The sequence below is a fragment of the Helianthus annuus genome, chromosome 7 (assembly GCF_002127325.2).
Source record: "Helianthus annuus cultivar XRQ/B chromosome 7, HanXRQr2.0-SUNRISE, whole genome shotgun sequence".
Taxonomy (NCBI): Eukaryota; Viridiplantae; Streptophyta; class Magnoliopsida; order Asterales; family Asteraceae; genus Helianthus; species Helianthus annuus.
In genome coordinates this window covers 44140213-44161784 of record NC_035439.2, presented here as the reverse complement: position 1 = coordinate 44161784, position 21572 = coordinate 44140213, and the positions used below count along the sequence as shown (strand labels likewise).

Below are 21572 nucleotides of genomic sequence, written 5' to 3'. Positions count from 1 at the left end.
ACCATGGGTAATGGTTAATGCCCCTTAAGGGGCATTTTTTGCCACATCACCATCATAATGTTTCATGTAATGGTTAAGACTTTCATAATGCCCTTTTATTTATTAGTTTCCTTATTTTTCCTTCTTATTGGGCATTATTCTAGAAATGCTCCTCACTCTTCATGCCCCTATAATGCCCATGAGTAATGGTGTAAGAGCATTATCAAAATCTTTAATGCCCTTATAAAGCCCCATTACATATGGTCTTAACGTAACGTGTGAATATAGAAAGAAAGAAAAAAACACTTAAACGTGTGAATAGAGAAAGACGAGGTGTAAGTTTAGATTAAAAGGGCTAAAAAAAGGGGAAAATGATATCTCTATTCCCGGCAGCCCAAATCAGATTGGGAGTAGCGTGTGTCCGATTATCGCAACGATTCCGGTCAAAAGCATCCATGGCTAAGGCTCCTCCTGTGGCTAAGAAGGTGAAACATGAAATGGAAATGTTCGGAGATGTCAGGGTTGATAACTACTACTGGCTCCGTGACGATTCTCGTTCCAATCCTGAAATCCTTTCTCATCTTCAACAAGAGAACGCTTATACTGATGCAATCATCTCAGAAAACAAACATTTGGAAGATGATATTTATGCTGAGATAAGGGGCCGCATTAAAGAGGATGATATAACTGCACCAGTACGTAAGGGGCTTTACTACTATTACGAGCGCACTTTGGAGGGGAAGGAGTATGTTCAACACTGTCGGCGCCTTGCACAAGAAGACGCTGTGCCATCTGTTGATGATATAATGGCTACAGCTCCCCCAGAGCATGTCATTTTAGATGAAAATCTCAAGGCTAAAGAGCATGCTTTCTATAAAGTTGGGGCTTTTAAAGTAATAAGAAGACCCAATGAATCAATTTTATTAGTTTAGTTGTATGTTTTGGGAATGAATTTAACCTTTTGCTCCAATTTTAGGTGAGTCCAAATCATAAGCTAGTAGCATATGCAGAAGATACTAAAGGAGATGAGATCTATACCATCCATGTCATTGATGCCGAGACTCGTTCTCCCGTTGGTGAGCCCTTGGTTGGTGTAACTGATAATATTGAATGGGTAGGTGATGAGGCTTTGCTATACGTCACCATGGATGAAATTCTCAGGCCATATAAGGTACGGTAATAAATAATAAATAATTTCAGTTTGAGAGTTATCGACATTGATTTTCTTTTCTGACAAACTTTTACAGGTGTGGTTTCATAAGCTGCACACAAATCAATCAACGGATTCATGTTTTTATCATGAAAAGGATGATATGTTTTCTCTAGATCTTGAAGCTTCCGAGAGCAAAAAATATCTTTTTGTTGGGTCAGAAAGTAAAACTACAAGATGTATTTTCTATCTGGATATCTCAAAGCCTGAAAAGGGTCTTATGGTTTTGACACCTCGGTTAGAGGGCATTGACACATCGGTCAGTCACCGTGGCAATCATTTTTTCATTAAAAGGAGGAGTAATGAGGCTTACAATTCAGAACTAGTTGCCTGTCCCCTGAATGATGTAAATGCAACCACAATGCTTCTTCCTCACAGAGAAAGGTACCTCCCTTCCCGAGAATTTTATTTCTAATCCAATCCATCTTTCACCTCTCCTGGATTTTACTCTTATTCTGTTCCCTCTTTGGATTTTTTTAGTGTGAAAATACAGGACATAAGGCTTTTCAGTGACCATCTTGTTGTTTATGAGCGTGAAAAGGGTCTACCCCGGGTTACTTGCTACTCACTTCCAGCTGTTGGTGAACCACTTGAGAGTCTCCAAGGTGGTCAAACTGTTGATTTTATTGACCCAGTTTATTCAGTGGAGCCAGAAGAGTCACAATTTTCTTCAACTATATTGCGGTTTAGTTATAGCTCTTTGAGAACACCCCCTTCCACGTATGATTATGATATGAATACAGGAGTTTCGGTTCTCAAGAAAGTTGAAACAGTAAGTTAGTTGATATTGTTTAAATCTCTTTTGATACTGTGTTTAAAAATATATACAGTCTTTCTGTCATCGAAGGTAATCCGCCAGTCTCTAGACTGGAAAAGATTCAATCCACTTGTTGGCCTGCTTCTATGTCCTGTAGCTTCTAAGGCATTAGCTTCAAAGATTGCTGAACTTGTTTTAGACTACTCCCTCCCTATTTGTGTTTTTTGTGATTTAGGTATTGTTAGGTTAGGTCTAACGGACTGCTTTTTTGATGGAATCAGATACTGGGTGGTTTTGATTCCTCAAAGTATGTGACTAAAAGGGAGTGGGCAATTGCTAAAGATGGCACTCATGTTCCTATATCAATTGCCTATCGAAAGGATCTGGTGAAGCTTGATGGTTCTGATCCACTGTTGCTCTATGGGTATGGATCTTACGAGGTAATGCACTTGTATATGCCTGTTTTGCCATTCAGATTTGGATGTTTTACTTTGTCATTGATGCAACTGCAGATGTGCGTGGATCCTAGATTTAAGGCATCAAGATTGTCTTTGTTGGACCGTGGTTTCACATATGCAATCGCCCACATTCGTGGAGGTGGAGAAATGGGGAGGAAGTGGTATGAAAATGGGAAATATCTCCACAAAAAGAATACTTTTACAGATTTTATTGACTCTGCTGAGTATCTAATAGAAAAGAAATATTGTACAAAAGAAAAACTGTGCATCGAAGGAAGAAGTGCAGGTGGTTTGCTTATTGGGGCTGTTGTGAACATGCGTCCTGATTTGTTCAAGGCGGCAATAGCTGGAGTGCCATTTGTAGATGTTCTCACTACAATGCTCGATCCAACAATTCCTCTAACAACAGCAGAATGGGAGGTAATTAATTCAACACCAAGATATGGCAAAACATGTGAAAATAGGTTTACATATATTTTTTATTTTCCTTTTAATTTCTTTCCACAAATAATAGTGTAACATAATATAAAGAGTGAAAAAATAAAATCAAAAAATACTTTTGTTTAAAAGTGGTTTTATCAAAGTTTTCTAGTAGTTTTCTAATGATCCCTTTCCTATATGTATATTGATTTAGGACATTGTAAACATTTATGACCCATCACAAGTTGACCATAAATTGATAAGTGGTGGTTTTATTGCAGGAATGGGGTGATCCTCGTAAAGAAGAATTCTACCATTACATGAAATCATATTCACCAGTTGACAATGTGAGTGCTCTGCAATTTCTATCTTATTCTCATCTGATAGATTATTAAAAATCAAGTTATTTATTTTTTTCCGACAGGTAAAGGCGCAGAATTATCCAGCCATACTTGTTACTGCTGGGTTAAATGGTAGCCTGGATTTCTTGCGTTTTAAGGTATTTTTCACTCTACCGTCATTTAACTGATTATTTGTTTTTGCAGATCCACGTGTACAATATTTTGAACCCGCTAAGTTTGTTGCTAAGCTGAGAGAGATGAAAACAGACAAGAATTTATTGTTGTTTAAATGTGAGATGGGTGCAGGCCACTTCTCCAAGTCAGGAAGGTAATGAATTAATTATCTTTTTGTTTTGCAATAGTTATCATCCTTGGTAATAGAAACATCTTTGTATGTCAGTGTAATCTAGAGCTGTTGTTTGCTTATTATCATCTTATATAAAAAGAAGTACCCTAAGTGTCTCCTGTACCAACCAAACCAATCTCTGTTGATGTGATATATAGGTTTGAGAAGCTCCAAGAGGATGCATTTACCCACACTTTCCTTTTGAAGATTCTGAACATGGTCCCTGCCCCACCTCGTGGTTAAAATGTCTTGAGTGAGTTACTGTTGGAAGCTTCAAAATTCATTTTCAAAATTCTTGCTCTTTAGGATTGATTGATGTTGATGGTATTTCTTGTGGGATTATTATTTATTGAATTGAAATGCTAGTTTATATTTTGATTCACACCAGTCTTGGTAGAACAACGGGGGTTGGTTGTTTTCATGGTTTGTTATTGCCTCTTCATTTTGACCGACACCAAACATAATTTCAAGCGGAATATATACTTTTGCAAACCAGTATGTCGATAGTACATGCTTCAGATGGGTTGTTCGAGCATAATTAGAGGTCGTTGCACATTTTTCAAAAAAAATCATCTGTATACGTAAAACAAACTTTGTTAACGGCTTCAAGAAAACACATAGACGATCTTCACGAACATGGATATGAAGTATTCGTTACAGTAAAAAAAAACCAGACCTTAACTTCACCCTTGTCATATCAGCTTACATGAAACCTCAGATCAGATAATTAAACTCCCAATTGCATAATTATCAAAATCCAAATAAAATGATAACTTATTAACCATCTTATCTACAATAATAAACACAAATCAAAGCTTGCTACTTCATTCTTGCCTAACCAAGGGTGGTGAGCTCACATCAGTTGTACTATAAAACGAGTCCTCAGCCCCATTATAATACGTCTCCTCTTTCTCATCATCCCATTTCACAATCTCTCTTATGTACTTGAACGCTTCATCAACGGTGGCACGCTCTCGGGCACGTGCTTGCCACACAAAAAGCTTCTGGCTGGTGAGAGATGCATACAGGTCCTTGAATCTCATAGCCACATAGTAATAGGCTTGGTGGGCTAGATTTTGGTTGTTGGTATAGGGTCGTACCGGGCTAAAGTCGGTGAACCATTCGCACACACTTAGCGGGGTCTGCTTCAGTTTTTCCTCAAAAAGATCATACTTGTTTAGAATCAAGACGAAAGGGGTGTCTTTAAAACAAGGGTGTTTGACCATTGCTTCAAAAAGTTGTCTGCTTTGGATCATCTTGTTTTGAAGGAGGGACCCACTTCCAGTGTTGTCTGGTGATGGCCACATTTGATCATAATCGCTTAGGGCAACACAGAAGACGACTACTCGAACATCCTCGAACATTTCCACCCATCGACAACCTTCGTTCATTCCTTTGGCGTTTACTCTAATGAGTTCATATCTGACAAAATCATGTATGAAGAAGACAACTTATGAGAAAACCATCTTTTACAATAACAAAGCATCAACGCTAGAGGTGTATATACCTACATGTTCAGGCCGATAAAAACAAAGAACCAGAGCGATCCAGACCAGAAAATGTTCGGTTCAGGAAAGAGAGTTTAAATTGATCTGGTTTTCGGTTTGGGTCCAGTCTGGTAATGATTTTAGCGAGATGAAGATCCCAAATAAATTTGCTTATGGGAGCGTTTTGATGTAAATTTTGAAAGTGATATTTGCAACTTGAAGGACCACATTATCATCAAATAAAATAATATAATAATCAAATGATCAAATTTGTAACAAGGACCAAACACATTACGTTATGGTAAACAGTGGAGGACCAAATCTGTGATCTCTGAAAATCCGTAATTTTGACTTAACCACAGAGACCATAACTCATAAAGAACGTATACCTGGATAGAGGTTGTGATGAAGCATCAAGGTTGTCTGTATATGTCTCAGACATGGGGCTACGATCATCAAGTGTGAATTCGATGAAAGCCAAGCCATTTCCTTGGGTGACTCCTTCAGCGTATAATATGTCCTGTTCTGACGGTTCATATTCGTTGCTAGAAACCTCAACCGCCTGAACCCATACACAACAGAGATTGGTCAAAATTCGTTTGGTGAATTGGTATGCTTATTTGGCACGTCACATAACACATGACAAAAATGTTGAAACAAAACTGGAAGTGACAATTTCGGGCCATTTACTTATGAACATGTCAATTAGGTTTAGTTTTATCTAACATTCAAATGAGTAAATCATAAAAAAAAAACAGCAAAAATGGAATTGATAAAATCAGTGGAACTAGTCAACAAAAGTCAGCCAAAGCATAATAATTTTAAAGCTTCTAACCTCCTATGAAATAAATTGAACTCATATTATAAAATATAACTTTTGTAAGCGTGCTTAAACCAAATATAAAAAGATAGACAAAAATAAAAGTGATTTAAGAAATGAGGAGAATACCCGGCTCAAAAAGTAGTCTGCAACGTCAGGCAGAAAGTGTAATTCATTTCTCCTCTTATAAGTTTCTTGGATGGCAGGATCCTTCCACACCTCTTCAACAAGTGGAGCATACTCGCGTGTTGCAGCAGGAAAAAATGCATCCAAATCTCCAGTTGCAATTATGTCAAGTAACCAATCAGAAAAATGCTTCAATCTCGGGTTAAGGGAATAGATACAATCATTAGCATCACCCTCCTTGCCTGTATTTAATAAACCTGCCTCATTAATTTCATTAGAGTTACTTGCCATTTTAGTCCCTATGGTTTGACCACAAATGCCACTTTAGTCCAAATATTTTTTTTTTCACATTTGGGTCCGTGACGTTTGCCATTTTCGTCCAACTCACTAACTCCATCCAACAAATCACGTTAAGTCGGGTATTTTGGTCCGCTTACATATTTGTTTTTATTATTGAGTAAATTACGTTTTTGGCCCCTGTGGTTATATCACTTTTACTATATTAGCCCAAAATAAGAACTTTTAACATATCTGCCCCCATGGTTTCTATAACTAACCATTTTGGCCCCTAAGTCTAGAGATCATGGGGGCCAAAATGGTTAGTTATAGAGACCATGGGGGCTAAGATGGTTAGACTTAGGGGCCAAACTGGTTAGTTGTAGAAACCATGGGGGCAGATATGTTAAAAATTCTTATTTTGGGCTAATATAGTAAAAGTGATATAACCATAGGGGCCAAAAACGTAATTTACTCTTTATTATTTTATAAAAATAAAATAAAACATACAAAAAGAAAACCCACGCCACCCACTCGTCTGAGCTCTCTATCTGAACCGTCGACCGTTGCAATCATTATCCCCGGCAATCATCGCAATCACCAAACCCGATGACAGTACAATTACCATACCCGGCGACCGTCGCAATCACCATACCCTGCCACCGTCACCATCACCATCCCTGATCATCGTGATCTTCGGCCAAAACGAACCAATCACCTGATTTATTCAGGTTGTTATCTCTAACTAATGGGTCAAAGGACTAGACGTTGAAAACTTATTTAAAGTGGATCAGACCAAAAGTTATCCATATCATTTAAAACACCAATTTGAAAAAAATGTATTAGTATCTTAATAAAATAAAATAAAAGGTGATTAAAACCTCATTTCTGATTTACCTGTCTTCTATTGCAGTGATGGACTCCCGTCGGAAACCCTACCTAACGCCGCTCATACTCAGATCTCTCCCGTTTGGCACCAAAATCCCCTCACTTTATAGAACCACACCTCTTTTCTCTCATAAGCACAACTCCCCTTTGAGATCTATGGTCAACCCCATCCTTTTTTGCTCAGATATGTTGTTTTGGTCGACGGTTAACCTGTTTTCCATCAACAGGGGGCAGCTGCTGGAGATGGTGTCGGAGAAGGTGAAAATTGAGAGGGTCGATAGTGGCTGGAAGTAAATAAAGCAGATATGGAGAGCCGGAGGGTTGACCGGCGGCAATGGTGGAGGCGATTTCATGGTGTGATGGTGGCACTGGTAAGAGATGATGAAAATGGTGTGGTATACAGAAGTGAAGTCATGAGAGAGAGAGAGAGAAACAGGTGGGTGAGTTGGTTTTATTTGTCTTTTTTTTTTTTTTTTTTTGAAGTGAATAAATTAGATATATGTATAATGAGTCTAAAATACCCCTAATTTAACATAAATTTTGGATGAAGTTAGTGGGTTGGATGAAAATGGCAAACGTCAAGGACCCAGATGAGAAAATAAACTATTTGGACTAAAGTGGCATTTCTGATCAAACCACAGGGACTAAAATGGCAATTTACTCATTTGATTAGAAACTAAGAAAAGTGATATGCTGGTCAACAAAAAGTCAAAATACCCGTTCCATCAGAATTCTTTTTCATCGATGCTTCTTCCTCGAAGCGTTCTCGTCCATCAAGAAGAATGCTGAGGTATCTATACATGTTGCTCTGAATCATAAGCTTAATATTTTGTAACTCTTCATCACTAAATCTGTTCCCATATAAAAATTTTGCCTGCAGTAGCAAAAGGTAAAGTGATCTTTCTAGCAACTTTATCATGCAGTAGTAAATAGAATAGAAATATTGAAAGCATTCATGCAGTTGAAAGGGTGTTTTGTATTATTTCGGATAATTATTTTTAGAGTTTTTGTTATCAATATATATTATATGTTAATAAAATCATGAAAGTTTAATAAAATTGGACAAAGTGTAGGTAGGTCAACTCAGCCCATTTGAACCCACCCAAAAGATTTTACTAGTTTATCGAGTTACCCAATCCGTCCATTTTGCGGTTTACATATATACCCCTTGGGTAACGAACGTATGACCCGTCCTAAATGCGACACCAATACGGTTTAAGGGAAGATATAGTGTTTCACATTAATATTTTTGCAATCAACAGTTGATCCTCCAATTGGGCTTACATAAATGTTGTAAGCTTGATTAATACAATTCAAAAGGCCTTATGTTCAAATCTCAAGCTAGATTATTGTCTAATGAATTAACCATGGTCAACAATGAAGTTTCCCTCCTTCGGGTTTGGTCAGCAGTATAGGTAGAAATTTAGACCCATTTATTTTATAATGTGTTAATTCGGGTTATGTTTTTCTTTAACAAATCAATGAAAAGAAGAAACGGGTTGAAAGTTGCCCCAAGTGTATTTTTTAATTGAAAAAAAACTTCCAAAAATAGTTCATCATTGAAATGATATGAACTTCGTAATCATGTTTGACACAAAAAATTTTAAACTGTTTTGGGTCAACTCAACTCAGCCTGTTACCCTACCGCCCATTTGGCCACCTTTAGTAGTCTTCAATAGAACATGTCAAGGAGCGAGCCAATTCATAAAAATACATACTGCCTAACACCAGCGAATATCTAGCAATTACTTTTAATAAACTTTGAATTGAAATACCTGCTTAAAAATAGTACTTGTTCCCGAACCCTCGAGTCCTAGTAATAAAAGCTTTTGAACCTTTTTTGGCTCAAAGTAATTGGGAACGGCACTATAATTGCTGGCTTCATCCCTCTCTCTTTGTGGTTGACCATGTGGCACAGGCAACGAGAGCACTGAACAAAGGAACCGTGTTGTAGCCTGACCAAAGAGACGTTATATTTGTAAGTTTCATACAAGTTTGACGACCATACTTTATGTGAGAATTTATATACCTTTTCCCAAATATTTCCCTTGATATTATTTTGGCCTTCCTCCTCATATCGACCATCATCATAAACCCAAAAATGAGTGTCACGAGGACATTGCACATTTGCCAGCTGAAACAAATCAGATAAACCCAGAAATGAGTGTCAAATTTGACCCGTTTACTTATAAATGGGTTGATTCGGATCAGCTTTTACCAAACAAGTAGATAAAATATGTAAAAACTGCAATAGGAAACGGGTCATACGTCACCCAAGGGGTATTTTTAAGACATTCAACCCCCTAGGTCATTTTAACTATCAACATAATAAATCTTTTGCTAAGAATATTAAAAATTTAGACAAAAAAGTTTACGTGTTAGATCTGCCAAAAAACTTATCCATCTTAACCCGTTTTATGACCTGGTTGGCACATCCATTAACTTATGCACCTTTAGAACTTAGAAGAAATCACACTACTTGGTACGTAATCAAATAATTTTGACTGATATGAAAAAAGATATAAATTTGCCCCCAAAAATGTTTGCATGTCTGCCATTTTGACCCGCCCAATCTGCCATATGACCAGGGAGTGAAGTGATTAACCTTCAACACTCTCAACTCAAGCTTTGTAATTTCTCGACCATTCATGTAAACTTCTGTATTTCCATTGCTTGCACTTGGACTAAGTTTCCCCGTAAAATTCAAATTTGAACTCACAACTCTATCAGGTTTTTCTCCCTCCTGAAAGGTTACAGCAAATTATTACAATCTTCACACATAAATAGAGGCGTTAATCTCAATCCATTTACTTATAAATTCAGGTTATCTTTTCTCCTTGATTGGTCAAACCCCTACCGATAATCTTGACTCGTCTAACCTACCCATTTAGCGCCTATACATAAAGAAAATTAGGTGTACCTTTCCCCAAAGACCAGATTCTTTGTCATACCAATACATTCCCGGTTTTAACTTCCGCGGAGGTAACGGGCAACCCAAAAGTTCTGCCATTTCATCAGGTTTAAGTGGATACCCGTTCACGATTAACTGCTCTGGCCTAAGCTGATTAGCAGAGCATTCTTTTTCTGCCTTCATTATCTGTTTGACTTCCAAAGGACTAAGCAAACGAGATAATAACCTTGAATTTTTTCCCAAAGTAAGACGCTTCGATTCATCAATCGCCTCACCAATACAAGTGACACACTTTCGACCCTCGGGCATGGATCCCATTGCTCTAAGAACACAATTACTACAATATTTTGCATCACAAACTAAACAAGATTCTTTAGTTTCCCACTTCCCTTTCCCGCACCGGAAACAAACTCGTCTCTTATTCTTCTTTTTCTTCTTTTCTTTTGAAACCGCAACGTATTCAGCATAACCAGGCTTCTCTAACCCAACTTCTTTCCTGTCCGAACTATCAACAGTGTTGAAAGTAACCACGGGGCCTCGTCTCACTTCGTTCCTGTGAGCATCATCTTGGTTATGAGCAGAACCAGGAGAACCCGATGGGGAAGCTGAAAAGGAATCCGCATTATGCAAAACCGAGATTACAGATTCCGAGCTTCCTGATAATCTCGGGCTTTGATTTGGCGAATCGGTTACTCCTGCAATATAAGAAACCGGTAACGGTATAGGGTCGATTACAGGGGGGATGGGGCCATCACGAGTGACAGATCTCCTTGAACCAGAAAAGGATTCGGCTACAGATGCAGTCGGGATCGAACGTGAATTCCTATCTAATGGTTCTACTCTAGGAAGCTCATAAGAGACATCAGGGCCCATGTATTCTAAAGCAATTGAGTAATCACTTTCTTCAGGCAGTTCAGTTCCAGGAGGAAGCATCTTCTTGACAGCTGCTCTCCAATCTTTCTCCCCATTTTCCTCCATACCAAATCTTCAATAAAAACAAGAAACAATTTTTAAATCGAATTAGGCCTTCAAACTACCCAAATCAGATAATGATAGAATTGACCGATTTGCAAAACACCAAATCAAATTATAGAAGAAAAGTAGTTCAATTGGGATCTTTGAAGAATTAGGTCAAAAATTGAACCACCCGAATCAGATTAAAGAAGAAAAATACCTGAATTAGCAGAAAGAAAGAAAGAAAGAGATTCAAGTGGGTTGGGTGCAGTCAATATCGCCTCCTCATATTCAACAGCACGAAAGACCCCACCAAACACAGCATAAGGAATCAACCAGTTTGGGGACACATTAAAGTCAAAGTATTCATCATAGCAGTCAAAATCCAACTTTTTCTTGATCTTTTCAAAAGCCTTCAGATTTGAACAACAGAGGAATCCCGACTGCAACTTTGAACTCACAAGATTGAAATCTAGAAGAACGGAAATGGCAGATTACAACTATTAACAAGGAGGATCAACAGGACAAAGATTTTGTCAGCAATAAAAAAAAGGAATAAAAAGACTTACTTTGGAGAAGTGTATGAAAGGGAAAAGAGTGAAGGGTTTCAAGGAAAGCAGATAAAAAGGTACGAGGGGCGTGCGAGTATGACTGTAGATTATAAAAAATTAAAAATATTATATAGTCCCCTAGGAAGATGACAAGCAAAGGATGATGAACCAAGTTATTCACTTTCTTTTTTTTTTTTTACCATTTAGTATTATATTATCACTAGGGGAGTGAACCAAGTTATTCACTTTTTTTTTTTTTTTTACCATTTAGTATTATATTATCACTAGGGGAGAGCAAATTAACCACCATACCGATAACCGACATAACTCTACCCTTATTAACCGACATAACCAATGGTTATGGTCATGATGCTTTATTTAGCCAACCAATTGATTATGGTTATGAAGCTTTGATTAACCGATATAACCGAACCAAACGTGCAATGTAAAGTCTATACAATGGATTTATGTTTTATAGTAGCTATATAGAGGATTTTTTGTTAAGATAAAAATATGTTAGTAACAAGATGATCTTCATGTAAACGCCTTTTGTTTTGATAAAGAATTGAGGTGTTATGATCATATAAATCTTCCATATAACATTAGAAAATTTCACCATTCCACATCGAAGGTTTAAGTAGATTTTTGTTGAGAATCAGTTTATTATAGTGAATCCTACATGGATAGTTTAATCAAAAAGTGTAATCTTGATTGTCTTATTAAAAAGGCCCAAACTAAGTCCAAATCGTGCACATCCATATTTATTTCGAACTTGGATTGGTTGATTAACCGACGTTAACCAAAACCGAACCATAGCCGACTTCAAAACCGATTAACCGTAATCGAAGTTTGGTTATGGTTATGGTTAAGGAAATTCCATAATCTAAACTTGCGGTTATGATTATGTTTAACGACAAAAACCGAACCAAACTGACCCATTCAGACCCCTAAGTTATCTCTATTCGTGTTTTATGGTATTTTAGTAGTATCTCTATTCGTGTTTATTTAACAATTAGATTATACGGAGTGAGAGAGCATAAAGAGGGGGCATTAAACGTCATATGGCAACAATGTTAGTATGGGGGCGTGGTAAAGAAAAAGCACAGAGGGGGAGGGGCGTGAAAGTGACATTTTTATAAAAATAAAAAAAAATAATAAGAACCAATCAAAACCAACCCAAAATCCATCAACCAAAGAAACGCCACCAACTCACCGCAACAATTGCCCCCACGACAATGGAGATCTCCCCTCCCTTGCCACCACACCACCCCACGGGGTGGTGTTTGTGACACCCGGCTATTTTGAGTCTGTACCGTATTAGTGTGACACGTGTTATGAACAAATAAAGGTAATATTTTATTAAATTTGGTGTTAATATATAGTATTTGATGTGTTGATAAATCCAAACTTTATTAAAAATTAAGTTGGCAATAATAAAATAAACGCTTATCGCGTAACGAACAAAATGCGAAACGAACGTCAGTGACCGCCCGGTTAATGTTAAAGTCCTAAAAAAATAATATCCCGTTATGATTAAAATAATCATATTCGTGGTGAAAAATTAATTAAAACGCTTAGAAACTCCATTTTGTGAGTTTAAACGCATACTGGGCAATACCGCGTGTATACTACAAAATACAGACAACGCAACCAGTCAAGGCAAATAAAATATTGATCAGCAATATTATGGCGAGTTAAATTTTATAAATGATAAAAATAATTTTAAACGCCTTGCGATTAAAACGCAAGATAAAATACCCGGTAATCAGTTAAATACATGTTTTAACTACAAATAATATATATATATATATATATATATATATATATATATATATATATATAGGGTAGGGTTCATGCGAGAACCACCTTTATTGCGAGAACCACGAGAACCAATGTGAACAAGGGGCATTACTGTAAATAGCCTCCTCCTCCTCCTGGACTTTAAACATCAGATTAAACCATCCTTTATATTCAGTTCACATCCAGTTCACATCCGGATCCAGTCTCTACACAATTCATCATCTCAGTTCACGTCACACTCCAAATCCCCCAAAATTTGTCATCTCGATCTTATAATTCATCATGTATTCGCCATATATTCAAATTAGGGCTATAGAAAAAGAATCATCGATCATATATTCATCATATATCCAAAATTAGGGCAATAATAACAGAATCATTGAAGATTATGGCACAAATCAGCTGCCTCCTCCTCCTCCTGGACTTCAAACATCAAATTAAACCATCGTAACATGATGCTACACAGTTCTGTGAATTTGTAAGTTTATACAATTTGTTTTTGCACTTTCATATGTTAACATGATGCTTAATTGTCGATTTAGATCTTTTAAATCGTAGTTTCATATCTGAATTAGCGAAAATGGTTTGATGTATATGATGTTTAAGGGATTCGAGGTGATTGCTGTGATACACCGACTTGTAATGTGGTAGGTGTGTGTGTTTTTTTGTATGTACGTTTTGTTACTGAACAATTTTAAATATATTTAGTGGTAATACAGAATTTAAGTTGGTAATGGTTAGGTTATTTGATTGAAGCAAACATAACCTGTTGATACTGTCAGTCATGTTAATGCACATGTGCATAGTTAATATGGTGATGATAAAGTTGATGCATAGGTTGTTAACAAGGTTGTTTATGTTGATGCATAGTTAATATAGTGATGATAAAGTTGATGCATAGGTTGTTAACAAGGTCGTTTATGTTGATGCACATGTGCATAGTGTACATGGTGATGATAAAGTTAATGTTAATGCATATATTCATTGATAATTTATGTTTATTGATCTTATTTTTTATTATTTTATTATTTTTTGTTGGTGTTTTAGTTCATTGTGGAAGAAATTGTGTTTTTTAATCATTGATGATTTGTTGTATGTATGAGTTATTGATTTGATGTTGTTTCAGAAGTTAGGACTTGGATTAGAGTTAGGAAACGATGAGTCGGTTCAAAGAGGAAGAGAGAAACGAGAAAGCCATAAGGAATCTGCTTAAACTTCCAGATGATAGGAGGTGTATTAACTGCAATAATTTTGTCACACCCCGAATATCAGAGCATTGGCGTGACTGGACTGGTATCTTCATTGCACAGCGGAAGCAAATATAAGCTAAGACTTCTAGAAATTGAATGTCCGCTAAGTACTCGACTCCACATGGTTCACCTATTCCAACCGTGCCTTGTCTTAGAAATGCAACCTGAGAAAGAAACATGCGAAAAATCAACATAAAGTTGAGCGAGTTCATAGTTTATTTGTAAAAGATTTGAAATAAATCTTTTTGAATGACCGTTTTTTGAAGTATTGTTGAGAAAACGAATTTAAAATCATTTTCTTGTCACGTTGTATGGAAACTTTGTATTTGTAACGCTTTATGTTCGTAAAATCAAGTATTCTTGTATAAATCAAGTACTCTTGTATAAATCAAGTATTCTTGTATAAATCAAGTATTCAAGTATTCTTGTGAAATAAAGTATTCTTGTAAATTAAAGTATTCTTGTATATATCAAGGTTGTTAATGGGTTGCAAGGCCATTAACATGTGACACGACATAGGAAGTCACCAAACCATAGGCATTTTTCTAGTTGTCGGTTCACGACTGAGACACAAAAGCACTACTCGGCTTTGATACCTATTAGTCCGCTTGACTTACGACTCTACACAAGCACTAAACTAAAAGTGACGAGCTAAACATGTCGAAACATGTTTAACAAAGATAGAAAACAGGTTTGGTATCAAAACAAATGGTTGTGATACCTATAAGTAGCTTGGTTACAAAATACGCGAGAATACGCATTTTGACCGAAGCTACGACTCGTCACTGAGCCTAGATAACGTGGTAATCAGTAGGTATAGTCACTAGGGACTATGACCATCGTGATTACGCTCACGTTATGAAGTTCAAACGAACTTCGCGTTGACCATAAACTGTCAAAGCAGAAAGTCAAACGCAGTTTGAATTTAACGCTAAAAATGAATGAAAAGAACGAAAGAATACTTACAAAAGGTCCCCGCAAGCTTTGATTTCCCAAGTATTCTCAGGTATGAAGTGGTTTAGCACCCCAACTTAGAGAAATCTCAGGAAATCATGTGGGTTTTGCAAGGAAGAGGTGGGGGGTATTTATAGGAAAACTAGAACCGTTAGGATCGTTTATTGGGAAACGAACTTCGATCCTAGCCCTCCATGTGGGTTTTGCTGGAAACCATTTGCAATTGGGTTTTGTGAGTGTAACAGCTGTTAACAGCTGTTTAAACTGGTTTTGCAGGTCTGTGAGGCTCTCGCGCCCTGCGTAAACATGTACAAAACCTTACACGGGCCGCCTGGGAGTTACAGTTCAGAAACAAGTTTGCATAATGACAGTTTCAGTCCTTGTTGGTGTTTAAAGCCATTTCCGACATGTTTAAGGCCCGTCAAGCCAACTTTAAGGCCCTAAAATGATGCTTAAACATTGTGGACATGAAACATGCTCAAAAATATGCCGGTTGTTTGTTCATTTGGTCGTACGGTTGCGTTGTTCGGTTAATTACGACGGAAGTCGTAACGAACGCAAAAACGATCCAAATCAAGCGACGAATGGAATTTTATCATGCCAATAACTAGAACATAATATTTTAATGATTACATAAATTTTTGGATGTCCGAATATATTCAGAACGTAAGATATGCGTGAAAATGCAAACTTATGCACTTTTTGACGCTTTTAGTCCCTGAATGACCAAAAGTTTATTTTTGCGCACCAAACACCTCAAAGCCTATTTCTAAGCTATGTAAAGGATATTTAGGGAATATTTAACCTATGATCAAGTTCCGGAAGGTTCGTTACTATACAAATCGGTATAGTTTCGCAGTTTGACACAATTAGTCCCTGCGATCGAACAAACTTGATTTCAACACACCAAACCATCCAAAACTTATTTCTAAGTTATATGGAGGTTATTTAAGGTATGTTAAGCCTATTTCACTATTCCGGAGTCTTTGTTGCGTTAAACTGGCTATATTTACGCATCAGTGCGTGTATAACCTTCTAGAAAGCGATTTAGAGCTTGAAATCGGACAAGAATTGATATGTGCAAACGATACACATATTTTTACAAATCCCAAGTATGAAATACCATATTTCATTTATTTGGTATTTGTTTGATGGTTTAAGTGACACAGGTGTCACAGCGGTTATGATTATGTTTAACGACAAAAACCGAACCAAACTGACCCATTCAGACCCCTAAGTTATCTCTATTTGTGTTTTATGGGATTTTAGTAGTATCTCTATTCGTGTTTATTTAACAATTAGATTATACGGAGTGTGAGAGCATAAAGAGGGGGCATTAAACGTCATATGGCAACAATGCTAGTATGGGGGCGTGGTAAAGAAAAAGCACAGAGGGGGAGGGGCGTGAAAGTGGCATTTTTATAAAAATAAAAAATAATAATAAGAACCAATCAAAACCAACCCAAAATCCATCAACCAAAGAAACGCCGCCAACTCACCGCAACAATTGCCCCCACGGCAATGGAGATCTCCCCTCCCTTGCCACCACACCACCCCACAGGGTGGTGTTTGTGACACCCGGCTATTTTGAGTCTGTACCGTATTAGTGTGACACGTGTTATGAACAAATAAAGGTAATATTTTATTAAATTTGGTGTTAATATATAGTATTTGATGTGTTGATAAATCCAAACTTTATTAAAAATTAAGTTGGCAATAATAAGATAAACGCTTATTGCGTAACGAACAAAATGCGAAACGAACGTCAGTGACCGCCCGGTTAATGTTAAAGTCCTAAAAAAATAATATCCCGTTATGATTAAAATAATCATATTCGTGGTGAAAAATTAATTAAAACGCTTAAAAACTCCATTTTGTGAGTTTAAACGCATACTGCGCAATACCGCGTTTATACTACAAAATACAGACAACGCAACCAGTCAAGGCAAATAAAATATTGATCAACAATATTGTGGCGAGTTAAATTTTATAAATGATAAAAATAATTTTAAACGCCTTAAAACGCGATTAAAACGCAAGATAAAATGCCTGGTAATCAGTTAAATACATGTTTTAGCTACAAATAATATATATATATATATATATATATAGGTAGAGGATCCTGTAAAAAGGGCTCAAAGTGTGAGAAGTGTAAGAAGTGTATTATAACACTATATATAATACTATATAACACCATATAAACACCGTATAACAATATATAACACCATATAATACCATATAACACTATATAAAACTATATATCATTATATAACAAATATAACACTATAGGTTGTCTGATAGCATGTCTATTATAGATGTATAGTGTTATATTTGTTATATAATGATATATAGCGTTGCATAGTGTTATATGGTATTATATGGTGTTACATATTGTTATACGATGTTTATATGGTGTTATATAGTATTATATATAGTGTTATAATACACTTCTTACACTTCTCACACTTTGAGCACTTTTTACACTATCTTTACCCTATATATATATATATATATATATATATATATATATATATATATAGGGTAGGGTTCATGCGAGAACCACCTTTATTGCGAGAACCACGAGAACCAATGTGAACAAGGGGCATTACTGTAAATACATAATAAAAATTTAATCAGCTGCCTCCTCCTCCTCCTGGACTTCAAACATCAGATTAAACCATCCTTTATATTCAGTTCACATCCAGTTCACATCCGGATCCAGTCTCTACACAATTCATCATCTCAGTTCACGTCACACTCCAAATCCCCCAAAATTGTCATCTCGATTTTGTAATTTATCATGTATTCGCCATATATTCAAATTAGGGCTATAGAAAAAGAATCATCGATCATATATTCATCATATATCCAAAATTAGGGCAATAATAACAGAATCATTGAAGATTATGGCACAAATCAGCTGCCTCCTCCTCCTCCTTCTGGACTTCAAACATCAGATTAACCCATCGTAACATGATGCTACACAGTTCTGTGAATTTGTAAGTTTATACAATTTGTTTTTGCACTTTCATATGTTAACATGATGCTTAATTGTCGATTTAGATCTTTTAAATCGTAGTTTCATATCTGAATTAGCGAAAATGGTTTGATATATATGATGTTTAAGGGATTAGAGGTGATTGTTGTGATACACCGACTTGTAATGTGGTAGGTGTGTGTGTGTGTTTTTTTTGTATGTAGGTTTTGTTACTGAACAATTTTGAATATATTTGGTGGTAATACAGAATTTAAGTTGGTAATGGTTAGGTTGTTTGATTGAAGCAAACATAACCTGTTGATACTGTTAGTCATGTTAATGCACATGTGCATAGTTAATATGGTGATGATAAAGTTGATGCATAGGTTGTTAACAAGGTTGTTTATGTTGATGCATAGTTAATATAGTGATGATAAAGTTGATGCATAGGTTGTTAACAAGGTCATTTATGTTGATGCACATGTGCATAGTGTACATGGTGATGATAAAGTTAATGTTAATGCATATATTCATTGATAATTTATGTTTATTGATCTTATTTTTTATTATTTTATTATTTTTTGTTGGTGTTTTAGTTCATTGTGGAAGAAATTGTGTTTTTTAATCATTGATGGTTTGTTGTATGTATGAGTTGTTGATTTGATGTTGTTTCAGAAGTTAGGACTTGGATTAGAATTAGGAAATGATGAGTCGTTTCAAAGAGGAAGAGAGAAACGAGAAAGCCATAAGGAATCTGCTTAAACTTCCAGATGATAGGAGGTGTATTAACTGCAACAATTTGGTAATTTTCCACTTGTTTTGTTGTCTTTTTGTTGAGTATTATTGTACTAGAGCGCCACTTATACAGAATTTTGTTACCATTATTCCTAATATATCTCATGTTGTTTACTAAACAGGGACCACAATATGTATGCACAAACTTCTGGACATTCGTTTGCACTACTTGCAGTGGAATACAGTAAGTTCTTACATGTTTTTTTAGAAACTAAGTGCATTAATGTGAAATTTTAGTTTGTATGTTAAGTATGTCGTTTAAAATTTCAGCTCATATTGCTTATAGAATTATGTTAACTATTCCGGTAACTGTTATGTCGGCCGAAAGAAGCTTTTCTCAAATTATTTTCTTTTTTTTTTGGAAAAAAGCCACAAGCTTTTAATTCGCCTTAGGCTACCAAAATGGTTGAGCCGAAACTGGTAATATGTTTAATGCACATGTGCATACATGAAATAATTGATGTAATATATGTAATGTATGCAGGAAAAAAATATTTGAAACTGCTCATGGATTGACAACAAGGACGTATTTGATTAATAGGTTGACCGATGAAAAATATCAGGGAAATGATAGACAAATAGGCGTTGAAACAGGAGGAATGTTGGAAGATGGTTAGTAAATGGAAAGAAGATCAGAATGTGTGAGGTTGTGAACTAATGAGAATGTTATATGTAGGTAGTTTGTGGATATACAATTCATAAAGACAATTTTTTGTTGTCTTGATGTCTTTAGATGGTAATATGTGGGCAATTTTTATGATAACGGTTGATATAAGAATTTTGACGTATACGATGACTTATATGGTGGTTGATGGGTTAAAAATATATTTGATTGTTTAGGTATATTGGTAATGTATAACGTATTATGGATGATCATGTTTGTTAATATATGATGTATTATGTTGTTTGGTAGAGGAAATGTTGGTATTGCACATGTGCGAAGTTTGATATAACATATCATATTATGTATGTGGTACCCTATTATGTATGGGGTACCACATTGCATATGATGATGTACATGTAAAGGAAAACGTATTATATGCAGTTAAGATATTCATTTATGCACATGTGCATTGGTCGAAACAATAACAATATGTAGTGAAACATTAAACATGTATGCACATGTGCATTGTTCGAAACAATAACAATATGTAGTGAAACATTAAACATGTATGCACATGTGCATTGTTCGAAACAATAACCATGTGGAGTGAAACAGTAAACATGTATGCACATGTGCATTTTTCATAACAGTAACCATGTTGGTAATATATGTTAGGTGGTCAATAATTAAATTACATACGCTTATGTCTAATAAGTAATTGATATCAAACTATCATGATCACAATCATAACCTATGAATACGTATAGAGGCAGTGCAAAATGATTGTAAACAAAAAGAATAATGCTTAGAAACTGTTTATCATTATATATAGGATAATTAAGAATCGTTGAATGATTTATGACGTCTGGATGAACGTCTACGAGGTTGATCAGGTTCATATATATATGCAGGGTCTTTAGCATCATCATCAACATCTTCGCCAGTATCATTGGAATCAACGTCCTACCAACTATTAAACTTAATGTTTATAATACGGATGTATTCATCATCAACATCGGGTATCCAATATGGTGTGCCATTAGGTGTATAAGTCGTAATTGTTCCTGTATAAAGAAAAAGAGAAGCATATGATATTGTGATTAATATGGTATATGTTGTATATATGCGCAATGTATAAATGTTTAACATTTTTTTGGTGATGAGTATGGGGTGTTGGTAATGTGATGCACATGTGCATAATTATGTCCTGATGGTTAACAGTTTATTTGTGATGATTATGGATTGTTGGCAACATAATGCACATGTGCAGAATTATGCAATGTATGGAAATAAAAGTAATGCATGTAAAAAAACAGTGATTTATTTAATGATTATTAGTGATGAATATGGGGTGTTGGTAATGTGATACACATGTATATTTTGGCAATGCACATATGCATAATGTATACGTTGCAGTGTATAACAGGTGTGTCGAAAATGGAGTACATGTATTTAAAACATAATGACATTAAAAACTATGCATCGATAATTTTAGATGGTATGATTTCCATGTTGAAAACAGTGTGAACATTATGCAAACAAACAAGAATTGATGAAGATAAAGAACGGTGTGGGCTTACCAATTGGGTTGACGTTACCCTAGTAGGTCTCAGGTGGAGGATGCATAAGAGGATCACCGTATACCTCTGAGGTTGAGGTAAGCGAGAT

At 35.9% G+C, this 21572-nt stretch overlaps 2 protein-coding genes across 4 annotated transcripts; one reads left to right on the top strand and one right to left on the bottom strand.

Annotated features, from left to right (window-relative positions):
• The first annotated feature begins 255 nt into the window (after positions 1-255).
• On the top strand, positions 256-3898 carry LOC110925910 (protease 2). The gene is made up of 10 exons (XM_022169708.2): positions 256-872; positions 956-1150; positions 1227-1573; positions 1670-1961; positions 2228-2386; positions 2459-2824; positions 3106-3171; positions 3249-3297; positions 3370-3493; positions 3670-3898. Exons 1-10 carry the CDS (start codon positions 351-353, stop codon positions 3752-3754), a joined length of 2205 nt encoding a protein of 734 aa, XP_022025400.1. The 5' UTR covers positions 256-350; the 3' UTR covers positions 3755-3898.
• A 213-nt stretch (positions 3899-4111) lies between these two features.
• Positions 4112-11631, bottom strand: LOC110921092 (extra-large guanine nucleotide-binding protein 3). Of its 3 annotated transcripts, XM_022165363.2 has the most exons (10): positions 11543-11631; positions 11194-11445; positions 10029-11004; positions 9714-9851; positions 9138-9242; positions 8884-9063; positions 7826-7982; positions 5948-6201; positions 5388-5560; positions 4112-4933 (listed from the first exon to the last, which is right to left on the bottom strand). In XM_022165363.2, the coding sequence occupies exons 3-10, from the start codon at positions 10995-10997 to the stop codon at positions 4336-4338; spliced, it is 2574 nt and encodes an 857-aa protein (XP_022021055.1). In that variant the 5' UTR covers positions 10998-11004; positions 11194-11445; positions 11543-11631; the 3' UTR covers positions 4112-4335. The 3 variants fall into 3 exon arrangements, with proteins under 3 accessions (XP_022021055.1, XP_022021054.1, XP_022021056.1); XM_022165362.2 differs by having other exon boundaries at positions 11194-11553; XM_022165364.2 differs by having other exon boundaries at positions 5948-6186; positions 11194-11553.
• Between the last annotated feature and the right edge of the window lie 9941 nt (positions 11632-21572).